Here is a 24,180-nt window from a genome sequence, read left to right as displayed (position 1 = left end):
TTCACATCATCTGCTGCCCTCTGGTTTTTATTAGTGTTTGTCTGATGTTTATATCACATACAGAAATATAATTGCAATCATATTATGAGTACCAATAGGTTATATTGACAGTTAGAATGAGTTAATGCAGCAAGTCAATATTTGCAGTGTTGACCCTTCTTCTTCAAGACGTCTGCAATTCTCCCTGGCATGCTCTCAATCAACTTCTGGACCAAATCCTGACTGATAGAAGTCCATTCTTGCATAATCAATGCTTGCATTTTGCCAGAATATGTTGGTTTTTGTTTGTCCACCCGTCTCTTGATGATTGACCACAAGTTCTCAATGGGATTAAGATCTGGGGAGTTTCCAGGCCATGGACCCAAAATCTCTATGTTTTGTTCCATGAGCCATTTAGTTATCACCTTTGCTTTATGGCAAAGTGCTCCATCATGCTGGAAAAGGCACTGTTGGGCGCCAAACTGCTCTTGGACGGTTGGGAGAAGTTGCTCTTGGAGGACATTCTGGTACCATTCTTTATTCATGGCTGTGTTTTTAGGCAAGACTGTGAGTGAGCCGATTCCCTTGGCTGAGAAGCAACCCCACACATGAATGGATTCAGGATGCTTTACAGTTGGCATGAGACAAGACTGGTGGTAGCGCTCACCTCTTCTTCTCCGAATAAGCTGTTTTCCAGATGTCCCAAACAATCGAAAAGGGGATTCATCAGAGAAAATGACTTTGCCCCAGTCCTCAGCAGTCCACTCCCTGTACCTTTTGCAGAATATGAGTTGGCCCCTGATGTTTTTTCTGGAGAGAAGTGGCTTCTTTGCTGCCCTCCTTGAAACCAGGCCTTGCTCAAAGAGTCTCCGCCTCACAGTGCGTGCAGAAGCACTCACACCAGCTTGCTGCCATTCCTGAGCAAGCTCGGCACTACTGGTAGTCCGATCCCGCAGCTGAAAGAGTTTTAAGATACGGTCCTGGCGCTTGCTGGTCTTTCTTGGGTGCCTTGGAGCCTTTTTGACAACAATGGAAGCTCTCTCCTTGAAGTTCTTGATGATGCGATAGATTGTTGACTGAGGTGCAATCTTTGTAGCTGCAATACTCTTCCCTCTTAGGCCATTTTTGTGCAGTGCAATGATGGCTGCACGTGTTTCTTTAGAGATAACCATGGTTAACTGAAGAGAAACAATGATACCAAGCACCAGCCTCCTTTTAAAGTGTCCAGTGATGTCATTCTTACTTAATCATGACTGATTGATCGCCAGCCCTGTCCTCATCAACACCCACACCTGTGTTAATGGATCAATCACTAAAACGATGCTAGCTGCTCCTTTTAAGGCAGGACTGCAATGATGTTGAAATGTGTTTTGGAGGTTAAAGTTCATTTTCTGGGCAAATATTGACTTTGCAAGTACAGTAATTGCTGTTAAGCTGATCACTCTGACATTCAGGAGTATATGCAAATTGCCATTAGAAAAAATGAAGCAGTAGACTTTGGAAAAATTAATATTTGTCTCATTCTCAAAATTTTTGTCCATGACAGTAGGTACACACATGCAATTAAAAAAAAGCCCGGATAATCCCTTTAAATGTTGCACCTCTGTTAATGAGTCCATACACCTGCACACCGCCCTCCTTACCTTCATTTACATTGAAAAGAATAGTGACGACTAACCAATTCTCTCAATTAAAGATAGTTAATTAATTGAGCTATTATTTGCAGGTGTCCATAACTTCAATTGATGTACACAATGAAGTAATTGTGCATTTAGAGTTCCTCTCCGCTGAAAACAGGAATCAGGATCTACTCATTTTTGGTAGTGATGAGTTCTCTGATGTCATTTATGTCATGCTATAAGAATCATTTATTAAAAAACGTGAAAGGTTAATACACATGAAAATGCATCCGCAATTTCTCTTTTTGCAGTCAGATAAACATCACTTGTCTAAATACATAAGCTGCACCAGAGCTGTATCTCATGATGAATAGTGCATTAGTGAGAAACACACGATTTGGGCTAGGTGTTCAGGCTTTTCATGTCAGGCCAAGGTCAGGGGAGTATATTAAAATCGTCCAATTTTCGTCTAGAAAATTTGGACAATTTTCATCTGTATTATCATCCGTGTGCCATCCATATGTCATCTGTGTTTTCATATTTTACATCCATGTAACATCCATGTGGATCCATGTTTATACATCAATATATTAAAATGTACATGATCAGATACAGTTTCCTATGTTAACTTTGGTAAGGTATCCATAAAAATTGAATGGAAAATGGTTTATCTGTATGGAATCTGATTCTTCTTTTCTGCGCACGCAACGACTTTTAGAGGGGAGTCTCATCCAATATACGGAAGAGAAAAGTGCTTGCTACAATTTTTTTCACAGGGACATTTCGTTCCACGTAAAAAAAAAACTTTCCTACTGAATAACATTGGTCAGTGAATCTTAAAAGTATAGGTGAATATGCAGCAGATTTATCATCTAGATTTTCTGAGCTTAAAATTCACTTTGCGTTAGAGTTACCAGCATCAGGAATGCTTGCACACGCTGAACGAAAAATATTCAAGTTTATCTGCGGATTCCAAAATAAATCTTTCCTAATCAGACAAGGTGATTTTCTGGATTTGTTTTCTTATTTTCTTATTAGGGCGTTAAACTAGAAGAAGAGGGGACGGGAAGAAAAACATTAGACTCGAACAAAGACGACCCAGGAAAACATACTCAGAAGGGAGGTAAGAACATTTCTAAAACAATCCACAGTGAGGAGATTGGAACAAAACAAAATCCTCTAAACTGCATGCTCGCAAACGCCAGAAGCCTGACAAACAAGATGGAAGAACTAGAAGCAGAAATATCTACAGGTAACTTTGACATAGTGGGAATAACCGAGACATGGTTAGATGAAAGCTATGACTGGGCAGTTAACTTACAGGGTTACAGTCTGTTTAGAAAGGATCGTAAAAATCGGAGAGGAGGAGGGGTTTGTCTCTATGTAAAGTCTTGTCTAAAGTCCACTTTAAGGGAGGATATTAGCGAAGGGAATGAGGATGTCGAGTCCATATGGGTTGAAATTCATGGAGGGAAAAATGGTAACAAAATTCTCATTGGGGTCTGTTACAAACCCCCAAATATAACAGAAAGCATGGAAAGTCTACTTCTAAAGCAGATAGATGAAGCTGCAACCCATAATGAGGTCCTGGTTATGGGGGACTTTAACTACCCGGATATTAACTGGGAAACAGAAACCTGTGAAACCCATAAAGGCAACAGGTTTCTGCTAATAACCAAGAAAAATTATCTTTCACAATTGGTGCAGAATCCAACCAGAGGAGCAGCACTTTTAGACCTAATACTATCTAATAGACCTGACAGAATAACAAATCTGCAGGTGGTTGGGCATTTAGGAAATAGCGACCACAATATTGTGCAGTTTCACCTGTCTTTCACTAGGGGGACTTGTCAGGGAGTCACAAAAACATTGAACTTTAGGAAGGCAAAGTTTGAACAGCTTAGAGATGCCCTTAATCTGGTAGACTGGGACAATATCCTCAGAAATGAGAATACAGATAATAAATGGGAAATGTTTAAGAACATCCTAAATAGGCAGTGTAAGCGGTTTATACCTTGTGGGAATAAAAGGACTAGAAATAGGAAAAACCCAATGTGGCTAAACAAAGAAGTAAGACAGGCAATTAACAGTAAAAAGAAAGCATTTGCACTACTAAAGCAGGATGGCACCATTGAAGCTCTAAAAAACTATAGGGAGAAAAATACTTTATCTAAAAAACTAATTAAAGCTGCCAAAAAGGAAACAGAGAAGCACATTGCTAAGGAGAGTAAAACTAATCCCAAACTGTTCTTCAACTATATCAATAGTAAAAGAATAAAAACTGAAAATGTAGGCCCCTTAAAAAATAGTGAGGAAAGAATGGTTGTAGATGACGAGGAAAAAGCTAACATATTAAACACCTTCTTCTCCACGGTATTCACGGTGGAAAATGAAATGCTAGGTGAAATCCCTAGAAACAATGAAAACCCTATATTAAGGGTCACCAATCTAACCCAAGAAGAGGTGCGAAACCGGCTAAATAAGATTAAAATAGATAAATCTCCGGGTCCGGATGGCATACACCCACGAGTACTAAGAGAACTAAGTAATGTAATAGATAAACCATTATTTCTTATTTTTAGTGACTCTATAGCGACAGGGTCTGTTCCGCAGGACTGGCGCATAGCAAATGTGGTGCCAATATTCAAAAAGGGCTCTAAAAGTGAACCTGGAAATTATAGGCCAGTAAGTCTAACCTCTATTGTTGGTAAAATATTTGAAGGGTTTCTGAGGGATGTTATTCTGGATTATCTCAATGAGAATAACTGTTTAACTCCATATCAGCATGGGTTTATGAGAAATCGCTCCTGTCAAACCAATCTAATCAGTTTTTATGAAGAGGTAAGCTATAGACTGGACCACGGTGAGTCATTGGACGTGGTATATCTCGATTTTTCCAAAGCGTTTGATACCGTGCCGCACAAGAGGTTGGTACACAAAATGAGAATGCTTGGTCTGGGGGAAAATGTGTGTAAATGGGTTAGTAACTGGCTTAGTGATAGAAAGCAGAGGGTGGTTATAAATGGTATAGTCTCTAACTGGGTCGCTGTGACCAGTGGGGTACCGCAGGGGTCAGTATTGGGACCTGTTCTCTTCAACATATTCATTAATGATCTGGTAGAAGGTTTACACAGTAAAATATCGATATTTGCAGATGATACAAAACTATGTAAAGCAGTTAATACAAGAGAAGATAGTATTCTGCTACAGATGGATCTGGATAAGTTGGAAACTTGGGCTGAAAGGTGGCAGATGAGGTTTAACAATGATAAATGTAAGGTTATACACATGGGAAGAGGGAATCAATATCACCATTACACACTGAACGGGAAACCACTGGGTAAATCTGACAGGGAGAAGGACTTGGGGATCCTAGTTAATGATAAACTTACCTGGAGCAGCCAGTGCCAGGCAGCAGCTGCCAAGGCAAACAGGATCATGGGGTGCATTAAAAGAGGTCTGGATACACATGATGAGAGCATTATACTGCCTCTGTACAAATCCCTAGTTAGACCGCACATGGAGTACTGTGTCCATTTTTGGGCACCGGTGCTCAGGAAGGATATAATGGAACTAGAGAGAGTACAAAGGAGGGCAACAAAATTAATAAAGGGGATGGGAGAACTACAATACCCAGATAGATTAGCGAAATTAGGATTATTTAGTCTAGAAAAAAGACGACTGAGGGGCGATCTAATAACCATGTATAAGTATATAAGGGGACAATACAAATATCTCGCTGAGGATCTGTTTATACCAAGGAAGGTGACGGGCACAAGGGGGCATTCTTTGCGTCTGGAGGAGAGAAGGTTTTTCCACCAACATAGAAGAGGATTCTTTACTGTTAGGGCAGTGAGAATCTGGAATTGCTTGCCTGAGGAGGTGGTGATGGCGAACTCAGTCGAGGGGTTCAAGAGAGGCCTGGATGTCTTCCTGGAGCAGAACAATATTGTATCATACAATTATTAGGTTCTGTAGAAGGACGTAGATCTGGGTATTTATTATGATGGAATATAGGCTGAACTGGATGGACAAATGTCTTTTTTCGGCCTTACTAACTATGTTACTATGTTACTATGTTATTTTGACTCTCATAGTTATGGTCTACCTATAATGTCAATTACAGTTGTAATCCATCTCTTCTATTCTGCTGGCTCTTGCTGTGACTTTTCACTACGCAGCTGCTGAATTGCCGGCTTTTATTCTATCTATTTATGTAATATATATATATATATACATATATATGTCACTGGCATCTATATCTATGTATTCTATGTGTATATACAGTTAGGTCCATATGTATTTGGACAGAGACAACATTTTTCGAATTTTGGTTATAGACATTACCACAATGAATTTTAAACAAAACAGTTCAGATGCAGTCGAAGTTCAGACTTTCAGCTTTCATTTGAGGGTATCCACATTAAAATTGGATGAAGGGTTTAGGAGTTTCAGCTCCTTAACATGTGCCACCCTGTTTTTAAAGGGACCAAAAGTAATTGGACAGATTCAATAATTTTAAATAAAATGTTCATTTTTAGTACTTGGTTGAAAACCCTTTGTTGGCAATGACTGCCTGAAGTCTTGAACTCATGGACATCACCAGACGCTGTGTTTCCTCCTTTTTGATGCTCTGCCAGGCCTTCACTGCGCTGGTTTTCAGTTGCTGTTTGTTTGTGGGCCTTTCTGTCTGAAGTTTAGTCTTTAACAAGTGAAATGCATGCTCAATTGGGTTGAGATCAGGTGACTGACTTGGCCATTCAAGAATATTCCACTTCTTTGCTTTAATAAACTCCTGGGTTGCTTTGGCTTTATGTTTTGGGTCATTGTCCATCTGTAGTATGAAACGACGACCAATCAGTTTGCTGCATTTGGCTGGATCTGAGGACACAGTATGGCTCTGAATACCTTAGAATTCATTCGGCTGCTTCTGTCCTGTGTCACATCATCAATAAACACCAGTGACCCAGTGCCACTGGCAGCCATGCATGCCCAAGCCATCACACTGCCTCCGCCGTGTTTTACAGATGATGTGGTATGCTTTGGCTCATGAGCTGTACCACGCCTTCACCATACTTTTCTCTTTCGATCATTCTGGTAGAGGTTGATCTTGGTTTCATCTGTACAAAGAATGTTCTTCCAGAACTGTGCTGGCTTTTTTAGATGTTTTTTTATCAAAGTCCAGTCTAACCCTTTTATTCTTGATGCTTATGAGTGGCTTGCACCGTGCAGTGAACCCTCTGTGTTTACTTTCATGCAGTCTTCTCTTTATGGTAGATTTGGATATTGATACGCCGACCTCCTGGGAGTGTTGTTCACTTGGTTGGCTGATGTGAAGGGGTTTCTCTTCACCACGGAGATTATTCTGCAATCATCCACCACTGTTGTCTTCTGTGGGCGCCCAGGTCTTTTTGCATTGATGAGTTCACCAATGCTTTCTTTCTTTCTCAGGATGTACCAAACTGTAGATTTTGCCACTCCTAATATTGTAGTAATTTCTCAGATGATGTTTTTCTGTTTTTGCAGCTTAAGGATGGCTTGTTTCACCTGCATGGAGAGCTCCTTTGACCGCATGTTTACTTCACAGCAAAACCTTCCAAATGCAAGCACCACACCTCAAATCAACTCTAAGCCATTTATCTGCTTAATTGAAAATGACATAACGAGGGGATTGCCCACACCTGTACATGAAATAGCCTTGGAGTCAATTGTCCAATTACTTTTGGTCCCTTTAAAAACAGGGTGGCACATGTTAAGGAGCTGAAACTCCTAAACCCTTCATCCAATTTTAATGTGGATACCCTCAAATGAAAGCTGAAAGTCTGAACTTCAACTGCATCTGAATTGTTTTGTTTAAAATTCATTGTGGTAATGTCTATAACCAAAATTCGAAAAATGTTGTCTCTGTCCAAATATATATGGACCTAACTGTATCTATTCTATCTATTCTATTCTAACCTGTCAGTGTGATTTTACTGTATGCGGCACATAAATTGCCGGCTTTTTAAAGGACACCGGTGTATAAAAATCAGACAGCACTTGCATGGTCCTAGTGCTGTGCAATTTTTTCTCGCACCCATAGACTTGCATTGGCGAGTCTCAGACGATATATATGGGTATAATCTCAGCATGCTGCGATTTTATGCGCACGCTTAATACGCCAGAGAAAATAAATGCTGAGGTGAGCTGCCCCCTAGAATAACACTGGTCCGAGTGCTATGCGATGTTTTCTCACATAGCACTCACCCGTATTCTAGTCTAGTGTCTGACACAGGAGCTGATGTGCTGACAAAGGGCAACTAGACAAATCTAACAAGAAGCTGTTTGCATAAACAGAAAAAAACACCTAAGATAGTGAAAAAACTATTCCAAATGCACAAAGCACAGTATAAATAAAACTAAATTTACCAGGTTGTCACTTATGATGTTCTGTACATTGGGAGACTGGCATCTGATAGTTATGTTTTACACCAAACACTCACACACACACATGCACATGAATAAAAATTTGGTACACACACAAACACTGCATACATGAAAAATTTCCCACTCATCGCAATCATGGTATTCAGCGAAGGAGGCATGCGCTTTCCTTACCTCCAACTCTTGGGCTATGTTTCCACGGTCCGGAATGGCAGCGTTTTAGACGCAGCGGACACCCGCCCCGTCCAAAGCGCCGCCGGCTTTTATACGCAAGGTGATCCCGCATGTCTTCAATGAATCACCGCGTCCTATACATAGAACGGTGCTATTTATCTTGCGGAGACTGTGCGTCTCTGCAAGATAAATAGACATGCTGCGGTCCATAAAGACGTGCCTCATGTGCGTATATGCAGGTTTGCCACCTGCGTCTTTGTACACATAGTGGAGATGGGATTTCATAAAATCCCCTTCACTATGTTGTAACATCTGGATGCTGCGGATTGGACGCTGCGGCTATCCGCAGCAAATACGCCAGGTGGAAACATACCCTTATGGTGAGGGAGAGAATGCCATTTTCCTTTATTTTTCATCCTCCTCTTCCTCAAGTGATACTGAACCTCCACGCAGATGCCTCAGAAAATAAATTTGGAACCACTGTTACTGACCCCTTATGGACTTCTCCACCTGAAGATTATGAGCCACAGATTCTTGACTTTACGGCGCTATCAGGAATCCAATATGACACCACCAGCCTCACAGAATCAGACTTTTGCTAAATCTTTTTCTCAGAGAATTTTGTAAACCTCATGGCGGCTAAGACAAATTTTTACGCCCAGCAATTTTTGGCCAAAAACTACCCTTCATCATTTTCTAACGTGACCCCTGAAGAAGCGCTAGAAATTATGATGTTTTGGGGTCTTGTCCTTCACATGGGGTTAGTGAAGAAGAGAGACCTTCAGCAATAATGGAGTGTTGAAGTTTTATACAACCCTCCACTCTTTCGCATGGCTATGACCCATAAATGATTTGAGGCCATCCACAAATTTTTGCATTACAGTGATAATGCACTATGTCCTCCCTGAAATTACCCCAACTTTGACTGACTTTTCAAAGTTCTGCAGGCCATTGATCACTTCAGCAAGAAGCTTGCTGAAGGGTACATTTCCCAAAAGGTCATCTGCGTGGTAGAGTCCCTAATACATTTCAAGAGGAGCCTCAAATTCTGGCACTACCTGCCCAATAAGAGGTCCAGGTACGGAATTAAACTCTCCAAGGTGTGCGAGAGTACCTCAGAGTACACCCACAGTCAGATCCGGCGTCAGCAACCGGCGCACTCAGGCAAGTGTCGGGGACCTGAGCAGGCGGGTAGGCCCGCTCGCCGCCAGAGACACAGGCATGCTATGGGGGCCTGGTGCCTGTGCCCACAAGTGGGCCCCCCGCTTGCTCAGGGCCTTGGCACTTGCGATACTTACCTCTTCCAGCTCCACCACTGTGGCATCTTCTTCATCTCCTGGTGATGACTTCATGTCTGCGCGCCCTCTGCCGGAGCAGTCACAGTGCAGAGACCGGAAGACGGCAATGCTGAGGAATCCGGAAGAGAGCAGCTGCAGGCGACGAGAGATTTTTAATGTTTGGAGCAATATATGGGGACCATCATACACTGGAGCATCATACATGGGGCCCACCATACACTGAAGCATCATATATGGGGCCCATCATACACTGAAACATCATATATGGGGCCCATTATACACTGAAACATCATATGGGGGCCATTATCCACTGGAGCATCATATATGGGGCCCATTATACACTGGAGCATCATATATGTGGTCAATTATACACAGGAGCATCATATATGGGGCCCATTATATATGGAGCATTATATGGGGCCCATTCTGTATGGAGCAATATATGGGGCCCATCATACACTGTATGGAACATTGTATGACAGTCATACTGTATGGAGCAATATATGGGGCTCATTATACTCTATGGGGCCCATCCTATACTGTATGGAGCATTATATGGGGCCCATCATATACTAGAGTATGATATGGGACCCATCATATACTGTATGGAACATTATATGGGATCCATTATGTGTGGGGCAATATATGCAGCTTGTTATTCTTTATTAAGCATTATATAGGTTCCATTATACAGTAGGGAGCATTATATGGGGCCCATTATACAGTATGGAGCAATATATGAGACTCATTATACTGCATGTAGCATTATCTGGGGTCCATTATAAATCGAGCAATATATGGGGCCCATCATATACTAGAGTATGATATGGGAGCCATTATATACTGTATGGAACATTATATGGGATCCATTATGTGTGGAGCAATATATGCAGCTCATTATTCTTTATGAAGCATTATATGGGGCCCATTATACAGTATGGAGCAACATATGTGGCTCATTATACTGTATGGAGCATTATATGGGGTCCATTATTCTGTATGGAGCAATATATGGGGCTCATTATACTCTATGGGGCCCATCCTATACTGTATGGAGCATTATATGGGGCCCATCATATACTAGAGTATGATATGGGACCCATCATATACTGTATGGAACATTATATGGGATCCATTATGTGTGGAGCATAATATGCAGCTCATTATTCTTTATGAAGCATTATATGGGGCCCATTATACAGTATGGAGCAATATATGTGGCTCATTATACTGTATGGAGCATTATATGGGGTCCATTATTCTGTATGGAGCAATATATGGGGCTCATTATTCTGTATGGAGCACTGTGTGGTGCCCATAATACTGTATGGAAGACTATACTGTCTGGTTTCTGAGCTATTCGTGTAATGTAAGAAATCAGTGGAATCTTTGGCATTGTACTATACCTATATTTCTCTGCCATATCTGTGCATTCTGAATTGTGGTATGTGTTAAAGGGGTACACTGAAACTCTTTCAACCAGAGCAGGGCCGGCTCCAGGTTTTTGAGGGCCCCGGGCGAAAGAGTCTCAGTGCCCCCCTCCCCCCCCTTTAACACATACCACGATTCATGATGCCCAGATACAGCAGAGAAATATAGGTATAGTCCAATGCCATAATTCACTTCTTACATGAGTGATAGCTATTGTAAATTCTGCAGTGTATATATACAGGACAGGAGGAGTGGTACTGTGCGGTGTATATATACAGGACAGGAGGAGTGGTACTGTGCGGTGTATATATACAGGGGAGAGGTACTGTGCGGAGTATATATAGAGGGGAGTGGTACTGTGCAGTGTATATATACAGGGGAGAGGTACTGTGCGGTGTATATATACAGGGGAGAGGTACTGTGCGGTGTATATATACAGGGGAGAGGTACTGTGCGGTGTATATATACAGGGGAGAGGTACTGTGCGGTGTATATATACAGGGGAGAGGTACTGTGCAGTGTATATATACAGGGGAGAGGTACTGTGCGGTGTATATATACAGGGGAGAGGTACTGTGCGGTGTATATATACAGGGGAGAGATACTGTGCGGTGTATATATACAGGGGAGAGGTACTGTGCGGTGTATATATACAGGACAGGAGGAGTGGTACTGTGCGGTGTATATATACAGGGGAGAGGTACTGTGCAGTGTATATACAGGGGAGAGGTACTGTGCGGTGTATATATACAGGGGAGAGGTACCAGTGTATATATACAGGGGAGAGGTACTGTGCGGTGTATATACTTCAACAGCCGCCCAGCCCAGGCCCCCAGCACCTGTCCTGTATATATTATATACACTGTATCTATACAGGCTGTGCTGGGGGCCTGGGCTGGGCGGCTGCTGTAGTGTATATATATATATATATATATATATATATATATATATATGTCAGCTGCAGCCGCCCAGCCCATGGCCGCCCCCCCAGGTCACCCAGACTGTCAGAATATACAGCGATATAGCATGGCACTCACTCAGGTGTCTGTAGCAGCTCCTCCAGTCTGGAATCTGCCTGTGCCTGATTAGTTCAGCACTGCACACAGCCAGGAGAGCAGAGCAGGAGAACTCTCCGCCCACAATGTCAGGCTGGCTGTGTCCTTAACCCCTATGTGCCTGGCCCTGCACTGACTGAGAAGATGCTTGTGCCAGGCAGGGCAAATTGAAAGGGTAGAGAGGGTTAAAGCGGCCAGATGGATGTATGACTGCGTGAGTGGGCCCCCCTGTCTTGTCAGGGCCCCGGCACTTGCCCGGGTGCGCCGGGTGCTGACGCCGGCCCTGAACCAGAGCCCACAAAAACCTAGAGCCGCCCCTGGCCACAGGTTTAGAGTTTATGAAGGGAAGGACACCCAGATTAGGCCCCCTGAATGTCCCCCTGTCATGTACAATGTACAATGCTTACGTGCTATCATGATGTATAGGCCAGACCAGTATGTACCTTCAGTTCCTGGAGGTAGTAATTAAGGCCCTGAGCTTTGAAAGTCAAGGTGGAGCGGGCCCCAGTATTTCTGAAACTGAAGGTGCTGGTATTGTACCAGGCCAACATTTTCCCTAGTGAGATCCCTCAAACCCCAAAGAAAGGAAGGTCACAAAAGAGGTGCTGAGTGTGTTACAGGAGGGGGATTCGCAAGGACACAACTTATCAATGCAACACCTGCCCCGACATAACTGGCCTGTGTGTAAAAGAATTCTTCAAACTGTACCAATCATCTACTAAATTCATTTCTGACTTACACAATTCACAGACAAGGGTTGGACCAAATAATGGAAACACCTGGAAACATCAACAAAAGATAGTTTAATATGGTGTAGGTCCACCTTTTGCGGTGATTACAGCCTCAATTCTCCAAGGTATGGATTCATACAAGGTGTGAATTGTTTCCAAAGGAATTTTAGCCCATTCTGCAATTAAAACACCCTCCAGTTCTTTGAGCGACGATGGTGGCGGAAATCGACGTCTAACTTGAATCTCTTAAATCGACCATAAATGCTCAATAATGTTTAAGTCCTGGGATATTGGGGGGGCCAGATGAGATGCTCAACTTCATTAGAATGTTTCTCGTGCCATGCTTTAACGATTCTAGCTGTATGAATTGGTGCCTTATCATCCTGAAAGATGGCGTTCCCCTCCGGGAACAGTGCTTGAATCATTGGATGCACTTGGTCACCCAAAATGCCTAAATAGTCTTGGCTGTTAATTCTTCCATGAAGGGATAGCATTGGCCCAGCGGATCTCCACGAAATAGCACCCTAGATCATCACAGAACCTCCGCCATGTTTTACGGTTGGGAGAAAGCAGTCTGGATGGAATGGTTCTTTCGGCTGTCTCCAAACGTACACTCGGCCGGAGGTCAGAAATAGGGTAAACGAGGATTCGTCTGAGAATATCACATGTTTCCACTGCTCGAGGGACCAATTCTGGAGGTTTCTACACCACTCTAAACGCTTGGAAACATTTGTCATTGAGAGCAGCGGTTTTCTAATTGCAGCTCTTCCATGGAATCCAGATTTGTGCAGCTCCCGACAAACAGTTTTCGTGGAAACTGGGTTCTGTAGGTGTTCATTGAGCTCAGCAGTGATTTTCAGAGCCGTTTTCTTGCGATCCTCTCTCACAATTCGCTTTAGAGTCCGACAGACTCTCTCAGTCAACTTTCTGCCGGACCTGTGCTTTGCTGTGGACGTTTTTCCTTCTCTTTCAAACGCAGTCATTGCTTTGGAGCCAGTACCTCTTGACACGCCAAGCATTCGGGCACTTTCTGTTACACTAGCGCCTGCCATACGAGCACCAACAATTTTGCGTCTTTGAAAATCCAAGAGGTCTGCCATTGGTATCAGGTTCACATCAATGTTCTTACAATTCTGCAAAACAAACAGTTAATTTACATACACATACTGTATCACATAACACAAATAATCAACTACAAAACATTACCATAACATGTTCGAAGATTATGATGCCAAAACGTTAGGTGTTTCCATTATTTGGTCCAACCCCTGTATGCCAAACTTATGCATGCTACACAACTCATGTATGCCAACTTGAGGCACACTATACAACTCACATATGTCAATCTCATGCACACTACAGAATGGACGTATGCCAACCTGGTGCATTCTGCTTAACTTGCATATGCCAACCTAATGTACACTACACAACTCATGTGTGCCAACCTGATGTACTCTACACTACTCACTTATGCCAACCTAATGCACTCTACACAACTTACATATGCCACTACATTATAAAATTCACTCCTTCCGTTCCGAGCCCTACCATGAACCCAAACAGTAGTGTCCCCCCATATGGAGTATCAGCGTACTCAGAAGAAACTGCACAAAAAAAACTTTAGAGGACAGTTTCTCCTGATACCCTTGTGAAACTAAAAAAATGTAGGCTAAAAAAACATTTTGTGGAAAAACCGTGATTTTTTTATTTTCACGGCTTAATGTTACAAATTTCTGTGAAGCCCCATTGGGGTCAAGGTGCTCATCGCACATCTAGATAAATTCCTTTGGTGTCCGCTCTTGTTTCCATCCAATTTGACATTCAAAAAGTCAAATGATGCTCCTTCCTTCTGATCCTTGCCATGCTCCCAAACAGTAGTTTTTACCCACACATAGGGTATAGGCATACTCAGGATCAATTGCACAATATTTTTGGGGTCCATTTTCTCCTGTTACCCTTGTGAAAATAAAAAAAAATTGGGGCTAAAAAAAAAAACAGTTTTGTGGAAAAAAAAAGGATTTTTATATTTTCACAGCTCAACGTTGTTTCTGTGAAGGACCTGGGGGTTAAAGGTGCTCATCACACATCTAGATATGTTCCTTGGGGTGTTTCATTTCCAAAATGGGGTTTCCACTGTTTAGGCACATCAGGGCTCTAAAAATGTGACATGAAGTCGGCAGACCATTCCATCAAAGCCTGCAATCCAAAATGTCACTCCTTCCCTTCCAAGACCTACCGTGTGCTAAAACAGTAGTTTTCCCCCACGTATAGGGTATCTACGTACTAAGGAGAAATTGCACAACCATTTTTGGGGTCCATGTTCTTTTGTTACCCTTGTGAAAATAAAAAAAATTGGGCTAAAAACATTTTTGTGGAAAAAATTAGATTTTTATTTTCACCGCTCAATGTTCTAAATTTCTTTGAAGCACCTGAGGGTTTAAGGTGCTTACCACACATCTAGATAAATTCCGTGAGGGGTCTTGTTTCCAAAATCCGGTTACTTTTAGGTGGTTTCCAGTGTTTAAGCACATTGGGCTCTCAAAATGCAACATGGCTTTCAATTCCAGCCCTGCTATGCCCTTTTCCAAGCCCTGCCATGCGTCCAATCAGTAGTATACCCCCACATATGGGGCATCAGCGTATTCAGGAGCAATTGCACAATATTATTTGTGATCATTTTCTCCTACTATCCTTGTGAAAATAAAACATTTGGGGCTAAAAGAACATTTTTGTGGTAAAAATGTGATTTTTTATTTTCACAGCTCAACGTTATAATTTTCTGTGAAGCACCTGGGGGTTCAAGGTGCTTACCACACATCTAGATAAATTCCTTGGAGTGTCTAGTTTCCAAAATGGGGTCACTTGTGGGGAGTTTCTACTGCTTAGGCACATCAGGAGCTCTCCAAATGCGACATGATGCCCTCAGACCATTCCGTCAAAGTCTACGTTCCAAAACGTCACTCCTTCCCTTCCGAGCCCTGCCATTTACCCAAACAGTAGTTTTTCCCCAAATATGCTGTATCAGCATATTCAGTAGAAATTGCACAACAATTTTTGGGGTCCATTTTCTCATGTTACCCTTGTGAAAGTAAAAAAAAATATTGGGGCTAAAAGAACAGCTTTGTGGATAAATTGTGATTTTTTGTTTTTAATTTCACAGCTCAACATTCTAAATTTCTGTGAATCATCTGGGGGTTTAAGATGTTCTCCACACATTTATATAAATTTATTGGGGAGTCTAGTTTTGAAAATGGGGCCATATGTGGGGGGTTTCGACTGTTTAGGCACATTAGGGGCTCTCCAACGTAGTTTTACCCCATGTATGGGGTATCAGCGTACTCAGGAGATATTGTACAACAATTGTTTTGGTCCATTTTCTTCTGATACCCTTGTTAAAATAAAAAATTGGGATCTAAACTAAAATTTTTGTGAAAAAAATTTAAATGTACATTTTTTCCTTCCACATTTCTTCCGTTCCTCTGAAGCACTTGTAGGGTTAATAAACTTCTTGAATGTGGTTTTGAGCACCTTGAGGGGTGCAGTTTTTAGAATGGTGTCACTTTGGGTATTTTCTGTCATATAGGCTCCTCAAAGTCACTTCATATGTGTGTGGTCCCTAAAAAATGGTTTTGTAAATTTTATTACAAAAATGAGAAATCACTGGTCATCTTTTACTCTTCTAACTTCCTATAAAAAATGTTTTTAAATTGTGCTTATGTAAAGTAGACATGTGGTAAATGTTATTTATTAACTATTTTGTGTGACATAGCTCTCTGATTTAAGGGCATAAAAATTCAATTTTGAAGACTGCAAAATTTTCATAATTTAGCCAAATTTCTGATTTTTTGACAAATAAGCGCAAGTGATATTGGACAAATTTTTCCACTGTCATGAAGTACAAGATGTCACGAAAAAACAATCTCAGAATCAATGGAATCAGTTGAAGTGTTCCAGAGTTATTGCCTCATAAAGTGACACTGGTCAGACCTGTAAAATTTTACCTGGTCATGAATGTGAAAACAGGCTTGGGGATTGAAGAGGTTAAAGGAAACCTGTCACCCCCAAAATCGAAGGTGAGCTAAGCCCACCAGCATCAGGGGTTATCTACAGCATTCTGTAATGCTGTAGATAAGCCCCCAATGTATCCTAAAAGATGAGAAAAAGAGGTTAAATTATACTCACCCAGGGGCGGTCCCGATCCCAGTCTGGTCCGATAGGTGTCGCAGTCCGGGTCCGGCGCCTCCTATCTTCATCAGATGACGTCCTCTTCTTGTCTTCACGCTGCGGCTCCGGTGCAGGCACACTTTGTCTGCCCTGTTGAGGGCAGAGCAAAGTACTGCAGTGCGCAGGTGCTGGGCATCTCTGACCTTTCCCTTCGCCTGCGCACTGCAGTACTTTGCTCTGCCCTCAACAGGCAGACAAAGTACGCCTGCGCCGGAGCCACAGCGCGAAGACAAGAAGAGGACGTCATTCTATGAAGATTGGAGGCCCCGGACCAGTTCGCGACGCCCATCGGATCAGAACGCCCGCCCAGGTGAGTATAATCTAACCTCTTTTTCTCATCTTTCAGGATACATCGGGGGCTTATCTACAGCATTACAGAATGCTGTAGATAAGCCCCTGATGCCGGTGGGCTTAGCGCACCGTCGATTTTGGGGGTGACAGGTTCCCTTTAATGATTAAAATCTCAGATGTGTCAAGGAAGACTTTGGAGATGTAGCAGAGCAATGTTTGTCAGTGCAGCAGGGCTGAGTTTGACAAATTTAACTCTGCTACATTTGAGTTGTACATAAAAATGTAGACATTCCCCTGTACTTTCTGCGCTACCTCATTCCTCTGCTCTTCTCCATTACGACCTAGCGTTTTATCCCTACTTGCTTTTCAATTGAAAAACAGAGATAACAGATATTGCAGAATGTATGTGGGAGAGAGAAGGTGGTGACCAGGGCCGGCTCCAGGTTTTTGAGGGCCCCGGGCGAAAGGGTCTCAGTGCACCCCCCCCCCCTCTTTAACACATACCACGATTCATGATGCCCAGATACAGCAGAGAAATATAGGTATAGTGCAATGCCATAATTCACTTCTTACATGAGTGATAGCTATTGTAAATTCTGCAGTGTATATATACAGGACAGGAGGAGTGGTACTGTGCGGTGTATATATACAGGGGAGAGGTACTGTGCGGAGTATATATAGAGGGGAGTGGTACTGTGCAGTGTATATATACAGGGGAGAGGTACTGTGCGGTGTATATATACAGGGGAGAGGTACTGTGCGGTGTATATATACAGGGGAGAGGTACTGTGCGGTGTATATATACAGGGGAGAGGTACTGTGCGGTGTATATATACAGGGGAGAGGTACTGTGCGGTGTATATATACAGGGGAGAGGTACTGTGCGGTGTATATATACAGGACAGGAGGAGTGGTACTGTGCGGTGTATATATACAAGGGAGAGGTACTGTGCAGTGTATATACAGGGGAGAGGTACTGTGCGGTGTATATATACAGGGGAGAGGTACTGTGCAGTGTATATATACAGGGGAGAGGTACTGTGCGGTGTATATACTTCAACAGCCGCCCAGCCCAGGCCCCCAGCACCTGTCCTGTATATATTATATACACTGTATCTATACAGGCTGTGCTGGGGGCCTGGGCTGGGCGGCTGCTGTAGTGTATATATATATATATATATATATATATATATATATATATATATGTCAGCTGCAGCCGCCCAGCCCATGGCCGCCCCCCCAGGTCACCCAGACTGTCAGAATATACAGCGATATAGCATGGCATTCACTCAGGTGCAGGTAGCAGCTCCTCCAGTCCGGAATCTGCCTGTGCCTGATTAGTTCAGCACTGCACACAGCCAGGGGAGCAGAGCAGGAGAACTCTCCGCCCACAATGTCACGCTGGCTGTGTCCTTAACCCCTATGTGCCTGGCCCTGCACTGACTGAGAAGATGCTTGTGCCAGGCAGGGTAAATTGAAAGGGTAGAAAGGGTTAAAGCGGCCAGATGGATGTATGACTGCGTGAGTGGGCCCCCCTGTCTTGTCAGGGCCCCGGCACTTGCCCGGGTGCGCCGGGTGCTGACGCCGGCCCTGGTGGTGACGCAGTGTTGTAGGCACTTAAGCCACCAGGAGCAGAAGAAGAAAACAGTAGTGGCTGTACAAGGAGAACTGAAGAGCAGGAAAGCTTCTGAGGAGAAGGTGATGTATGCAGAGAATGCACTGCGGCAGTGCCTGGACTAAAAGAGGTTGAGAAGCAGTGAATTATATCAGCCTCACACACTGGTCTCTGGTTGAAGAGCACTGCCATCAATCAGATGAATGAAGTGCTCATTGGATATCTCCATAGGAAATTCTTTTTTCTTCTCCTTTTCAATGGTTAATTAACATGGCACCCCCTTCCTTTGGTGCGAGGTGGCAAAATATTCAAGCACCTACCCTTGCCCACCTCTCGTCCCAGCCTTTCGGACATTATATTGGTTGTCAAGCACTAGTGAGAGAGCGGGAAGAGTTGTTCTAAAAATTATCTTCCGTTATTTATTCTCACTGTTAAAAGTACATAAGACAGAAAGTAAATCAACAGTCGAATAACAATCTGCTGCTTGGAGCAGAGACAGTCGAAATAAGCCTTTCCTAATTCCATCAATATTTTATTTTTCAGACATTTATATGCCATCATGAACCTGTCATCTAACAAGTGTCTAGAGTTGGTGGACAGACAAAATGTTAATATTATCTTCTTACATTATAACATGACTGGGCGTCTAATTGGTCGAGCAAGTGAAAATGTCATACATTTGAAGATAATCAGCAGTGTAATCAGTGTATTCATCATATTGGAGAACTTGACCGTGCTGGTGGCGCTGCTGAGGTGAGAAACAATGAAGCAGCAGGGAAAAGGCTTATTATTAGAACCTAAATTCTAAAGGAACATGTCAAAAACCTCTGCACCTACAAAACACTGGGGCGTGACGATGCACTTACAGCGCCTCAGCTTCACAGTGTATTCCCTGCCTAGTACCACCCTCCGTTGGTTGACTGACAGATCATTGGCTTTGATCTATGGCAAGCAATGTAGTGGGAGACTCAGTAACTATAAGTGCATCATCACATCCCAGTGCCCTTCCAGACACATACAAAACTTCAAAACATGCTGCTGGAGAAGTGCTTTGGGATCATAAAAGGATCTTTTTTTAATTTTATTAATGGGACACACAGTCATGTGAATGATGACGTTTCTGACAGGTTCCTTTAATAGCAGAGACATGGAAATTATTAGACAATGTGTAGTAATTTGGAGGATATGATCTGGGAGATAGAAGAAATCAAGAATGATGCATACAGGTCGCACTTTGAAAGTCTAATACTAGTGATGAGTGAGTGTACTCGTTACTCAGGGTTTCTGAGCATGCTCGGATAGTCTCTGAGTATCTTGGGCATGCTCGTAGATTATGTTTGAGTCACCGCAGCTGCTTGATTTGCGGCTGCTAAACAACCTGAATACATGTGGGAATTTCCTAACGGGCAATCCCCACATATATTCAGGCTGTCCAGCAGTCGCAAATCATGCAGCTGCAGAGACATAAACGTAATCTACGAGCATGCCCAAGATACTCAGAGAACACGTGAACATGCTCGGAAAACTCGAGTAACGAGCAGACTCACTCATCACTACCTATTATCTGAAGTGCAGACCATTATTATTATTTCTCTCTTTTTTGTTTTAGAAGAAATCTGTTGACAGCTTTATGCTATGCAATGTAAGAACAGCATGATAGGACAGAGAAAAAGAGACCCTGATTGCAGCAATGTGTCACTTACTGGGATGCTTGTAGTTTCAGTAAAATCAGTGTTTTATCAACATGAGATTATCACTAGAGGACTAGGTGTCTCGTGAAATGTAGGTCTTCAGTTCTATGTTAGTCCGCCCCTGGCCCCACCACTGATTGGCAGCTTTCTATCTATGCACAGTGCACACAGAAAGATGCCAATCAGTGGTGGCGGTACGTTTATACGGAAATCAGTATTCAGAAGACTGGTAGATTTGCAGCAGACAAAAGTGATTTTTATTAAAACTACAGGAAGCAGCCTTGTAAGTGACACATCACTGGAATAAGGGTCTCCGACTTTACGTCATGCTGCTCTCAGATTATATAGCAAATGACTAGTGATGAGCGAGTATGCTCGTTACTAGAGTTTTCCGAGCATGCTAGGGTGTTCTCCGAGTATCTGGGCATGATCATAGATTATGTTTGTGTCTCCGCAGCTGCATTATTTACGACTGCTAGACAGCCTGAATACATGTGGGGATTCCCTAACAAACAGGCAATCCTTGCATGTGTTCAGGTTAACTAACAGCCGCAAATCATGCAGCTGCAGGGACACAAACATAATCTACGAGCACGTCCAAGATACTCAGAGAACACCTGAGCATGCTCGGAAAACTCTAGTAACGAGCACACTCGCTCATCATTACTATTGACAGATTCCCTTTAAAGAGTTTGTCCTTGAAGGCAACACATTGTTAAAATGCAGTCTGTTTCTCTCACCGCCCATCTCCTAACATTGGGGGAAGCTGTGGCCAGTCACTCATTTCACCTTCACTAAACATATTGGTATTCAACTTAACTATGCTTTTTGTTTGTTCTTTTTAGGTTCCTTCGCTTGAGACGTTGGGTTCACTGCTGTTTGGCAAATATTGCAGTTAGTGACCTCCTGGCTGGCATTTCATACCTGCTAAATATATGGCTTTCAGGTGAAATGACTTTCCGATTGACCCCACATCAATGGTTTCTAAGAGAGGGCCTTCTATTTACCACACTCGCTGCCTCTACTTTCAGTCTATTCATAACCGCAGTGGAGCGCTATTGTACAATGGTGGCTCTAGTATCAGAGAGCCGCACTAGAAAAGTGGTGCGTGCACAGGGGCTGATCATTTTATGTTGGGTGCTGGCTGCTACTGTTGGGTCCTTGCCTTTGTTTGGGTGGAACTGCCTATGCCACATTGAATCCTGCTCCACTCTTCTTCCCCTTTATTCAAGACAATACATTTTATTTAGCCTGGGACTTCTGTCCATTAGCCTGATTGGGATTATTGGTTTTTACTGCACCATTTATTACTTAGTGTGCTGCAATGCCAGAGGCACTATAGTCACGAGCCAAAGTCGACGTGCCATACATTTACTTCAAACCGTTCTCATCATCCTTGGCTCATTTGTCATCTGCTGGACTCCCCTTTTTGTCTATCTCCTGGTGGACGCTTCATGCACTCCTCCTTCTTGTCAATCTCCAGTAGGTCTGGAATGGGTGCTTGCCTTAGCTGTTTTGAACTCAGCTTTAAACCCATTAATTTACTCTCTCAGGAGCTCCGAAGTACGTAAAGCAATGGTGGCATTCCTTTGCTGTGCTTGCGCTATGACAGGAATCAATGTTCCAGCATGTCGCCAGCAAGGCGGAGATGTTACATCTGGCTCGTCAAATGAAAGTTCCCTCAGAAGGAAAAGCAGTGTGCGCCTTTCACGAGCCAGTTTTAGGAGTCCTGTAACCAGCATTTCTAGTGTGCCCAGTCAGTAATAAGCCTTTGGGCTCATTTAGGTGAATTACGGTCCATGGAATTTACTATGCAAATTGCGTTTCTCTTATATTGGTCAACATTTTTAGCAAACCAGCTAAGACGGAAAGGAAAGATAGCTGTATTCTTTGTATTTTCTTCTGTTACATCAATATTTAATTTCATTAGCTAAAGTGACCTAAAATATGTTGCCAGATTAACATAGTATAGGCATTGATACGCAGTATTACATTGCAGCCTTGATAAGCGTTCTGGAGGGAATGAGTTGTGCGCCCACTGGACAGCGCTGCATGGGCCAGAAAATAAAATACAATGAGCGACCAACTCTGGTAGATCATATTCCTATTTTTTTCTAAGGGAATACAGATTCTATAGGATATGTCACATGACATGTATGTATATATGGTCAATATCCTATGGAGGTTCCAATGTGCAATATACGTGGATAGACAACATGATCAAGAACTTAGGGTTACAGAGAAAAGAGGACCACCAAGAGCAGTCCGAAGAATTACCCATCCCTACAACCAGTTTTAGCGTAGCAGATATGTGAACTATAATGTTAAGTCACAGAAACAAAACCATCCTATAGAAACAATTGCAATATCACTTCCTAATTAGTGATCAGCGAATATACTCGTTACTCGAGATTTCTCGAGCACGCTTGGGTGACCTCCGAGTATTTTTTAGTGCTCAGAGATTTAGTTTTCCTCACCTCAGCTGAATGATTTACAGCTACTAGCCAGCTTGATTACATGTGGGGATTCCCTAGCAACCAGGCAACCCCCACATGTACTTAAGCTGGCTAATAGATGTAAATCATTCAGCTGTGGCAAGAAAAACTAAATCTCCGAGCACTAAAAAATACTCGGAGGACACCCGAGCGTGCTCGGGAAATCTCGAGTAACGAGTATATTCACTCGTCATCACTATTCCTAATATTAATCTGAAACTTACAATATGACATTCGGGTGTTTAAATGCTTTCATTCCAGATGTCAGATTTTTGTGTGTGGAAAAAGCATGGAATGCAAACGTTTTCTAGCTGAATGTTAAAAGGAAGATGCCTAACTGCCAATGATTCAGTTCCAGATACCAATCCTAAACAATAGCTCATAGTAAAGGCATTCAAGAGTTTCCTACACCACAGTGGCACATCTAAGTGCGTAAGCGATACTCTGTCCTTTTGTATTTAGGTTTCAGCATACCTATGGAGAATGGTTATCAAGAATTTGGACTTACAGTTGTCAGGCTAGGTGCACTGGTGGGATGGAGGATCATGAGTCTAGTGGTTTCTTTCAGATGGCCTGCACACCCAACACAGTGCAGATAAGTGCTGACAGGGCCATCTTGTGGGGAAGTCCATTTGTACATTTGCTTTGTGTAAATTACCTTTATTATAGAGTTTACTCATATTGACATGCTTAAAAGAAGAGAGCCTAAGTGAAAGATCACCTTGTAGTGATTTATTTCTTTAGAGTTGGTATGTATTGTTCAGACGTATATATATATGTAATCTATATGTAAAAGTGTTTTTATCTATGCATATGTTTTAAGGTATGAAATTCTACTAAATAAATCTGCTTTTAAAGTTTCTGTGTTTGATCAATAAAAAAAAAATTATACAGTGTGTGACCCAGTTGAACAAAATTAACCCAAGATTCTAGGCAAAATATACAATAGGTTTGCAAGTAAAAAGCAGAAAGTGTTAAAGGACAGCTATATGAAACTAGACACAATACCCAGGGGAGTACATAGAAATCAAGGGTTCTAATTGGGCCCCTACATCCCCACAAAAAAAAATTGATGGGGTCACAGAAGAGCATATCTCACAGCTTTGCAGTCTTAACAAAGTAACTTTTCTCCTACTGAGGCCTTAGATTCCTCC

The 24,180-nt window shown here is 42.5% G+C and overlaps 1 protein-coding gene across 2 annotated transcripts in view; it reads left to right on the top strand.

The window, feature by feature from the left end:
* S1PR4 (sphingosine-1-phosphate receptor 4) overlaps positions 1–23,886 on the top strand; it is a 56,506-nt gene extending 32,620 nt beyond the window's left edge. Inside the window, exons 2-4 of one of the 2 annotated variants that reach the window (XM_069739404.1) lie at positions 2,637–2,721; positions 19,384–19,593; positions 21,377–23,886. In XM_069739404.1, coding sequence (XP_069595505.1) covers positions 19,400–19,593; positions 21,377–22,295 — 1,113 coding nt within the window. In that variant the 5' untranslated portion in view covers positions 2,637–2,721; positions 19,384–19,399 and the 3' untranslated portion in view covers positions 22,296–23,886. Of the gene's footprint in view, positions 1–2,636; positions 2,722–18,880; positions 19,594–21,376 lie in introns of those variants that run through there. The other variant, XM_069739411.1, reaches the window with a different exon arrangement.
* The last annotated feature ends 294 nt before the right edge of the window (positions 23,887–24,180 follow it).

This window comes from Ranitomeya imitator, chromosome 1 (genome assembly GCF_032444005.1).
Source record: "Ranitomeya imitator isolate aRanImi1 chromosome 1, aRanImi1.pri, whole genome shotgun sequence".
Lineage (NCBI taxonomy): Eukaryota > Metazoa > Chordata > Amphibia > Anura > Dendrobatidae > Ranitomeya > Ranitomeya imitator.
Note: the sequence above shows the minus strand (reverse complement) of the source record. Positions and strands in the feature narration are given on the sequence as shown.